Genomic DNA, 10414 nt, shown 5'->3' with positions numbered 1-10414 from the left:
ATCTCAGCGAATCTATTGATATGACTTTTATTGAAAACAGTCCGCAGTAGTTTTTGAGTGTATATAGTGAATAAAAAAAAAAGGAACTTTTACTTATATATATGTAGATAGATAGATAAATCAAGCATAACTATTGAAACACATACAACGTTAGTTTGAAATTCATTACAGCTAGTCATCTTTGAGAGTATTCCAAATGTTCACTATAAATTTCTCGCAGGATCATAATATACGATTTAACGAATATAATGTCTGACTATAGTCAGATATATTCGTGTTCAGCTTTAAAAAGTAAAAACTATAAAAACAGGTTATGGAAAAAAAGTAGTCTTAGAAAACTGTAGCCACTCCAACACCACGAACACGATAAGTTAAACGCCATAATTGTATACCGCTGTAACATCTCTCAACACGCGCGCTCTCGAGCGAGGTACACACACACACACATCGAACAAAAAACGTTGATCAATATCATCGCGTATACAAGAAACGAAACGCTATCGTAATAATAATACGATATACAATAATACTCTTTCAGACCTCCGTGCATAAGTTTTTGCTTTTTTCGTAGTCGAGACAGTTTTCTTACACATAAAAATATTAATATGCACGTGAATACTTTATATTGTGATAAACGATAATATTATTTGCTCGTTGATAAAAGGCGCACACACGCTTAAATACATAATATCCGGTGCTGTTTTATACTCCTGTCACATGTCAATTATTGAGTCTTTACAATGGAAACATGATCGTTACTTGATAGTCGACACCCGTGTACACTGTCTCCGTATTTCTGATTAAGCAAAATTCCATTACGAAAGATAAAATTTGTGGCGTCCAAACTCCAAGGTAAATATTATTATAGTTCTTACATCCACAGTCAAATTTGAAAAGGATTAAATTTTTTGATTTTCTATCACATGGTTTTTGTTATAAACTGTTTAAAAGAGGAGTTGCAGCATTTTACGCTCATTATTATACAATTATCGTATTAAACATTGTACCCCGATATTATGAAATATCAAATAATCATGAAAATATTTATAAATTCGTTAATAATAAGTGTTTGGAGCTTTAAACTATCGCATTAACTCGGACGGTTTGAATAATTTCACCATACGACTCTAATTATTGGACGGACAGGGATGGATACACATTAACGAGTTTTATCGGCGAGCGACATGATATTATTGTATTATGTCGAAGCGTACACCGCGACCGTAGTACCAGTCCACGACAACGCCCCCACATCACCGCCCAGCCGTGTTACGACTAACGCGCACGGTGCCGTCGAACGAGCGCCACAGCCGCGGCCGGTCGGCTATGCCCCTGGTACACGGTGATCTCGTTGGAGGTGAATATGGCTGCGATAAAGGGCATGCGATGAGCCGCGGCCGTCACGGAACCACTTTACGCGGTCGACACGGAAACGCGACCAACTGGCCGAGGCGATATTGTGTACCAGTACGGGCAACCGGTGGTACAGCCGCCCGTCGGTTGCTGTCGGGGCATGCACGATGATATTCACGTTCGAAGTAATAATAATAATAATATTGTTATCGTACGCAGTATTATACGTATATTATGGTAATAATGTTTTATTATTACAATAATATGGTATTTGTGACCGACGACGGACGAACCACGGTTCCAACTTCCGCCGCCGTTCCGGTTGCCGCGGTTACCGTTTGTTGTCGTCGACTAGACCGTGGGCCGCGCTCAAATTTCATTATTTTATGCCAACGTGAAAATTCGTTTAAAGTTCTTCGAGTGCTGTTTTGTGATAGCAAAAAAATTAATTATCCAAAGTATTTGGGCGAAAAAATAAACATGTTTTGACAGCTGTCGTGGTTATGGGCAACGTATTGCGGTTTAAATGTATAGACTGTGCGAACGCAGACCAACGGCAACGCAGGTAATGATATTGCATAATGATAAGGCGTTTAATAGAAAATTGATTAGGATTCGGTTAGTAGTGTTGAATGAATGACAGATAAATTATAGTTTTTTTTCTAAAATTTCAATGTCATATTTGTATATTCGATATAAATGTAAATCGAATATAGTTCGGGTCAGAGTTATAAAACTAAACTGTTTACACATCATTTGGTATTGATCGTCATTCTTCATACTATATTTAATAAAATAATGTCACGAGTGTCTAAAATTATTAATGATTTTAAAATTGAAATGACTGTTTTTATATTCTGTTATAAGAATGTTATTAAATATATAAAAAGTTTTACAAAAAATCAAAATAATAAGACTGTTCAGGATTTTTTCTTCAATAAAATTAATGAAATTAAGTTGTCTAGCTGTTGCAGCAAGCACTTCTGCAATTTGAATCCAGCATAGTTAATTTACTCTCCTATATTAGCTTATTTGTATAAGAACTTAAATAATTAATGAAACTATAATCCAGTAGCTATAGCTTGTATACCAAGTTATGTTAAAGTTAACCAAAATAATTCATTTAAACAACAAGTTATATTATAATGATTTATATGGACGATAAAATATAGTCTTTTTTTTTATTAATTTAAAAATCCAAACCATAACTTTTTATGCATAGTTATAGAATTCTGTATTCTATTAATTTCAACATATATGACCACAAAAGCACAAACACAATTTTAAACATGAAAGAATCTTTAATAAAATAACTCTTTCAGAATGTATATAGGTAAATACATTCAAAATTATATATAAAATAATACTAATTCTCTAAAACTTTTAACCGAAAACTTTGAGATTGTTTTTCTTAATCTTATCTTATAACTCCAAACAAAATATTACATACAATTATTTAAAATTTCTTTTAACTTTTAAAATCCTTAGTAATTGTCTGGGATGGTACACGCCATAAAAATAAATTGTTTCATAAATTAAAAGAATCTTTATTTTGATAACTGTTTTATTCAAACCAAAATCTATACAATATTCTATATCCAATATTTTTTTTTCTTATTATAGTTATAACTTATAAAAGATCTCATATTTTATTTTCAAAGTTAAACATTCATAAGATAATTTGTACGTTTTCAAGTTTTTTGAATAAAAAGAATATATATTTTTTATCAGTATATCAGTAGGTATAATAGGTATCAAGTTGACCAGTCGCAATAATGGGTGTGTCAAAATTGAATGCAATTTTAGTATAATTATTAATTGTATACGAAAAATGATTCTGAACGGAAATGATTTGTCAGCTTAGAATATTTATATTTTCCACTTAGTGGTAAAAAGGTGGTTTATGAATTTATGATTTAATGATTTGAATACCCCAAAATTAAACCATGTACAAAAAATGCCAATTTAAACAACTGGTGTATGTTTTAAGTTTCTATAACTAGTAATTATTAACTGTAACAAAAATTTAAAATTATTTAATAGTAAATCATTATTTTACGCTTGCATTTTTGATTTCGTAAAAATATAAACTTTAGATACACTTTTTAAATTGGCCAACGCTCAACCTTTTTTATAATTATAGTAAGCCAAACTTATGAAAAAAATTGTATATTAAATTTTCAACTATTAGCTATACTTATACAAAATGTTTATAAATTTTAACTACAAAATAATTTTCAAATATTCATGATTTTGACGAATTTTTGTCAAAATTTGAACTTCTAACGCTATTAAAAAAAATTGTGCCCGTGTATTCTTGTAATTTTTGATTCAAAATAAAAATAACTTATGAGGAACTTTGTATTAAATTTTCAAGTTGTTTGACTAAGCCAAAAAAAATGTTATCGACATTTATAAAATTAAAAATTAAAAAAAAAACAAATACTTTAAATACCTAAAAAATAGCCTTAAAATAAGCAAAATATTTTGAAAAATTAATTATGTAAAGAAAATAATAATTTTGATAACTGGTAACCGTTTCAAATATCTAATTAATCTCTATTTATGCTTTTCCAAATTCATTTTAAATCAAATAATTTATAATTTCAACCAAATCACCCATCAGCCACATCTCATAACCAAAACAATCCAGTCACGGGAAAATGTTCTTATACTCGGTAGACCAAACTTTTATACAGCTTTTTTTGTATGTATGCAAATTTGTAATTTAAATCTATTTATATAATTATTTATTTATAATATATAGTTCTAAAAATAATTATTAATGACTTTTTTGTGTAATGTATTAGAAAAATTACAGTGCTCCTGGTTGGTTTGGACAACGCTGGGAAAACTTGTACCGTTAAAAGCATTATGAAAGGTAATCTTAAATTGATAATTATATATTATACAGTATACAATTGTTTGTTAATATAAATGTAAATAACTTTCTTCTAGAAAAACAAAAAAATATTCTTTCTACTGTTGGGTTTTCGTCTTCCAAATGTAATTATCGTGACAATGCTATAACTATTTACGATTTAGGAGGTCACAAACAGATTAGAGATATATGGAAACAATATTTTGCTGATGTAATGTATTATCATTAATTATGTTTTAGTTATTACTGTATAAGTTATGTATATTAATGAATAATGTGAATAACGATTATTAGGTACACGGTGTAATATTTGTTGTGGATTCGGCGGATCTTAGTCGGTTAAATGAATGCAAAGAAGTTTTTCATGATTTACTTAGTCATGAAAATATTGCTGGAAAACCAGTGCTATTGTAAGATTAAAAAAGACTAATTTTTACAATTTGACTAAAAATTTTATTTTATTAGATTCGCTAATAAGCAAGACAAACCAGGGGCTCTTGATGAGTTGGATATAGTAGATCGACTAAATGTAGAGACTGTAGTGAATACAAATAAATGTCCAACACTTGTAGAAACGTGTACTGCTCTTCATATGGCACCTATTAATTACTGTAGTTCTGCTTTTATTGATCCAAGCATTGAAAGCGGATTTAGGTAAATATTTGAATGCGTTGAAATTAAATAAATAATTTAATTTTAAATATCTTATAAATTATATATTATTTGAAATTTATATCAATTAAGGAAAAATATAAATTTGGTAATAAAACGTTATAGTCTAATTCCATTGTAGAAATTTTGATTTTGTTCCTATAATTGACTAAGTTTATATCTATGTATAATACTGTCAGGAAGTATAAAGTTGTTTATTTGACTTAGTTGGCTGATATCACATATTGTAAGGTTATATGATACGCTCAACCGCCGTGTCATAGAAGACATGGCACAGTATAAAGCTCAAGTGGATAAAAAGATTGAAGAGTGGAAAAAAAATCAACAGAACTCAAATGACTCATATTTATTATCGTTTAACGCACCACACCGGAGGTCTACCAGACGCAATCCATTTAGAAGAATTAACAAAGTCATAGTAAGATTTTGTTTGTATAATATGTCCATTCAATTATATTTTCAACAGATGTATATATTTTTAAAACAGATAATCTTTGCATATAATTTAATAATTTAAGCATTAATTAATTAATTTTGATTTCTTTAATAATTTATATATTAATAAGTTAGGAAATAAAATATTATATCTATGATGATTAAAAATTAAAAGCAAAATTGTCTAGGTTTAAGTAAAGATATACCATTGTTCATTTATGGTACTAATTAACTATGAACTAAATATTCTTCAATAAATGTTCTATTATGTAAGTACTTTATTTCACTTTGTTTTGAATAATTTATAAATTGTTTCGAGTAATTTTAATCATAAACTTAATATTTATTAAAAACAAATAAATTTAAAGTACGCGAAAATTATATTTTTGTTTGTCCATTACAACTATGGTATTTGCCGTTTGGTTATAATTTGTGTATAATAAATTATATTAATTATCAATTACCTCTAATAATTCCTACTTTTCAATAACTCCAAAAATCAATTTTTATTCTATTTTTTAAGTATCTATGTAAAAACTATATGAATATTTATATTTTTTTTTCGGGTAAAATGCTTATATTTTAATCTTGGAAAATAATGAAATAGGAGTTAATCATAGATTAACAACTAATTAGGTAGGTATCATATTAACTGCAATGTATCAAAACCTTAATAGTAAATAGATAAGTACTGACTATTGAGGTACTTTTAAGTAAGTATAATAGCATAATGTAAAAAAAATTATACCTTACTATATAATTTAAACATTTAACAGAATCTAAGTATCCGAATAACCTAAGCAAATAAATAAATATCAAATTAAATTATAATTACAAAGAGAAGCTTCTAAATTATAATAGACAGATTATGTAAGAAACATGAAAAGTTAAAAGTTACCTATAAAAGCCATAGTCAGTAAATAATATATAACAGTATAAAAATTTAAAAATTTATCAAGAACAAACTTTATACTTTGAAATTTATTATTAAGTCAATCTTTACGAGAAATAGGGATGAATAATGTATAACCATTATACTCAGCGTTCTAGGGCCATGAAATTAGAAATGTGATCAGATTAATTTATGACCAGCTTTACAGAACTTATAATTTGTAAACCGGTATGTCTGCAGGATAGTATTGATTCAAAAACATCAAACTTGACGACTGATATGGGGAGTACATCATATATTATACCACTTAGAAGTGAGTCCGATGAGGACTACGAACCACCTGATTTTCAACCACAGCCTGAGCCAACTGCATTCCGAAATAAAGTCGCCCCGACAATACCGACAAAAATACAAACAGAATCAATGCCATCGGTCAAATCGCGATCACCACTTTTCAGGGCCAAGTCCAGAGAATATGATAGGAATTCAGTTGAAACCGTAACGACCACCGCTAATACTACTGCCGCTATTACCACCATTAGCTCCACAGAAATGTTTATTCAAAACGAATCTGGCACAGCAAAAATGAAACGTTCTATTTTTAGCAATAAGTCAAATTCAGCTGGTGCTAGTGGTAGTGGTACTACTCGTTTATCAAAATCTAATCGGTCGTCTAGTGCTAAGTCATTAAAGAAAAGTAAATGTCCAAAATAACCTTATACCTTATATCAACCACACGGTAGAGCAGGTTATACATAAATTGATTTTTGTTTTTTACAGGTGAATCATCTAACAAACAAGATGATAATCATAGATCAGAAAAGTTGTATCCAAATGATGAAGAAGATGTGGTTGTGCAACAACCAGATGTATCAACCACTAGTCCAGAAATAATAGGCCATATGTGAATACGACTGAAGGTTATAAAACAATTTATACAATTATTAATGTTTTGTTAAATAAAAATAAGCGTCTGTTATCTAATAAAATAGTTTTAGACGTTTTATTAATTATTTATTATCTACAACTGCTCATAAATTATACAATACGAGTAATTCAGTAATACGACTATTGCAAATGTATATAGAAAAGGCCAAATCAATTTTTAATAATCAGATTTAATATTAAATTCATTCATCTGGTACGAGTATTTTTAATTTTAATTAGAAATTAATATTATATAGGTATGCTATTATGCTATATTTCTTTATTTATACTTAAAAATGATAACATTAAAACTGATGAATTCATTAAAAAAGGCAAATAATTTTGTAGCTAACTTCATCGTAAACTGTACTTAATATAAGAAATGTGTATGGTATAATAAACAGTTTTTTTAACATATTATAGCATGTTATATAGGTAATCCATATATATTTTAATAATTATTAAAAAAAAGTGTGTACCTATACACAATAGGTACATTGCGCCTAGATATAGATAGAATTTAAATGAATTAATATTTAAGTTTTTTTATTAAACATCATATAAATTATTAAAATAAAAATGCATAAATAATATGCTATTGTTTGACGTTTGTATGAATTCCTGAAGTTTTTAGGTAACGACTGTTTAAAAACAATTTAATTTTAAATAATATTATAATTCGAACTCTATAGTGGTTTTTCGTTTTATACAAAATCTAAATACATAAATATTACATTAGACATAGGTATTATACATATCTATCATACATGTACATTGTACACACAATGCAGTAGATTAAAATAATTCATAGCAATAACGTATTAATTTCACTAATAAAATTACCTTCTGTCAAACTAATATGGTAATACCTATAGTTTATGGGATATTGAAATTTCCACATTATAGTAGCTATAGGTACGCCTATATTACATTTCCAGCACCCTTCAGCCTTCGATAGCATATAATAATTTTTTTTTTACTAATATATAACCATAAATATAAATTTTAAATAACAACAAGAATAAACTTATAAGTATGAGAATAACTTAAATAACTATAGCTAATAAAGATGCAGATAATATGACTTAATGATTAAACTGCGATATAAGTATAATACAAAAAAATAGATAAGTACGCGTTTTACCTACCTTGATTCATATGTTCTTCGAATAGTTATCTTCGGTTAAAGGGAAAAGCAAATAGAAATAGAAATGGTAAGGATCGTAAGTATAAAGCCATAAAGGTATAAATAAAAATTAGTTCTGTTGGAATATCGTCGCACTGCACATGATACATCACTTTTATACACATTTGTAAAAGACGGACGAGTAAATTGCTGTTGAAACTTGAAATCGAACTGACAAATGGCGAGACAGAGACGGAAAAAATTACCAGTGACAAATACGTTTTCAAAGATTCACTGTAACGACTGAAATTATCGGAATTACCCGTTCGAAACTATACCATCGTAAACAATGTGAATTACGGTCACAGAATTTATACCGCAGTCGAAGTGACCATATTGACCACCAGCATCCCTATCACCTATATTATATAGTATATCTATATTATTACTCTATTACCGTGTGTGGTTTACGTTAATACTTATTTTCTAAACCATGTTCATAATTAAGTACGTAGTAACTTTGTAAGCCGTTTATTCTAATCGTATTTTTTTAACTGCAGATTGACTGTTCTATAATCACGGTATCGTTCACTATAACCACAATCTACCAGAGTTAGGTCGAGCTCTGCAACTTTATTACACGACACGTTAAACGGCAGATACGTTATGTAGCATTGGTTATAAAAAATATACTATTTATAATCAATGGTTATAGCCGTCACACACAACTATATTAATTTGTCAATATTGGTAACTGCTATATTGGTAATTTTGCTGCTGACCGTTGGTCCGTCCGTCAGACGTCAGTCTCGATGAAAAATAGCGACCTGCTCTGATTGTTTCTCTCGTGTCAGTCATACCGTCCGATTCCCGTTTAAATTGTTTTTGCAACTCATCGGCTGTGAGTGAGTAAAGTGTAATGCAGTGCGACAATATTTGAACGTCACTCAGGTAGTGTCCAAGTAATGTTTATATAAGTCGCCGTTTCCGGTCTACGTTCAATGAAGATTTGGAGACGAGGACGGCACTCGAGGTAAAATATTGTAGACGCGTATTAATCACCTACCTATCAAAAATGTATGTTATTCGTATGTTTTCCGCACTTGGCACTACCTATAACCGTTATTTCAAATGTATTATAGTATTGTACGTTACTGATATTGTTTTTATCTGCTTAAAATTGTTTGATATTTTATTAATATATTTGACTGAAATACTGTGCCTAAATGCCGTAAAAAAATATTTTTAAAAAATATCTCCAGAGTTCAGACGTCTCGAGGTAAGTATACTCTAAAAAATACCACAAATCTGCTGCAAGATTTGAATAAATGTATTATGTATATTATTCTAGCAGTAAGAAAAGTTCGAAAAATAGTGTCAAGTCGAGTTTTTATACCAATATTATTTTAGTATTGTCACATCAACATCATATAAATTATAAAGTAATAGCCAGGTTACTTGAAAAGCGCACTCGGAAAACGCTGTGGTTGGTTGGCACGTGTATTATATATAGTACGTCATATATAATATATACTATTATTGTGTATATATAGTATATACGGTGTGGCCTGTGCCCTACTCGCCATCGATTTTTAACACCCATACAACGTCGCAGTTCCTACTGCAGTAAATAGTGTAGTTAGAATAAGGTCCTAAATATTTACATAGGACCTATATATTATACAATATGTATCCTGTGTTATATTCATTGTTTGTGACGATTTTAATAATTTGCAGGATCTATCATTAAGTTTATAGTGTACTAGTTAGAGTGCATTACATGTTTTAATAACCACGAATTGCATTAAAATGCATAGGTATAGGTATTTTCCTCTCCGAATTATACAGTAGCGAAAATCTAATTAAAATAGACAAGACTCAAGGTTCGAATCTCAATGACAGAAGTTTAATACTAAAAAATATTGAAATACATTCAACAAAATGAATAAATCAACAAAAATTAAATTAAGAATTTAATAATTAACTAGGTAATAAAAATGGGGTAGGTATAACCGCTCCGCTGTATAAAAATAGTCGAATGCACCTTGTAAATTGTAATCATTCAGCAGGTAAGCAATTAATGATGATTAATGACTAATAATTAATATGTTTAATTTTAATTCAATAA

At 29.0% G+C, this 10414-nt stretch overlaps 1 protein-coding gene across 2 annotated transcripts; it reads left to right on the top strand.

The window, feature by feature from the left end:
* Positions 1 to 226: 226 nt before the first annotated feature.
* Positions 227 to 7239, top strand: LOC114131447 (ADP-ribosylation factor-like protein 13B). 2 transcript variants are annotated; one of them, XM_027996661.2, is made up of 9 exons: positions 227 to 852; positions 1147 to 1918; positions 4164 to 4234; positions 4312 to 4445; positions 4529 to 4644; positions 4700 to 4888; positions 5114 to 5324; positions 6474 to 6930; positions 7014 to 7239. In XM_027996661.2, exons 2-9 carry the CDS (start codon positions 1857 to 1859, stop codon positions 7139 to 7141), a joined length of 1368 nt encoding a protein of 455 aa, XP_027852462.1. In that variant the 5' UTR covers positions 227 to 852; positions 1147 to 1856; the 3' UTR covers positions 7142 to 7239. The 2 variants fall into 2 exon arrangements, with proteins under 2 accessions (XP_027852462.1, XP_050060223.1); XM_050204266.1 differs by having other exon boundaries at positions 227 to 1918.
* The last annotated feature ends 3175 nt before the right edge of the window (positions 7240 to 10414 follow it).

This window comes from Aphis gossypii, chromosome 3 (assembly GCF_020184175.1).
Source record: "Aphis gossypii isolate Hap1 chromosome 3, ASM2018417v2, whole genome shotgun sequence".
NCBI classification, from domain to species: Eukaryota; Metazoa; Arthropoda; class Insecta; order Hemiptera; family Aphididae; genus Aphis; species Aphis gossypii.
Note: the sequence above shows the minus strand (reverse complement) of the source record. Positions and strands in the feature narration are given on the sequence as shown.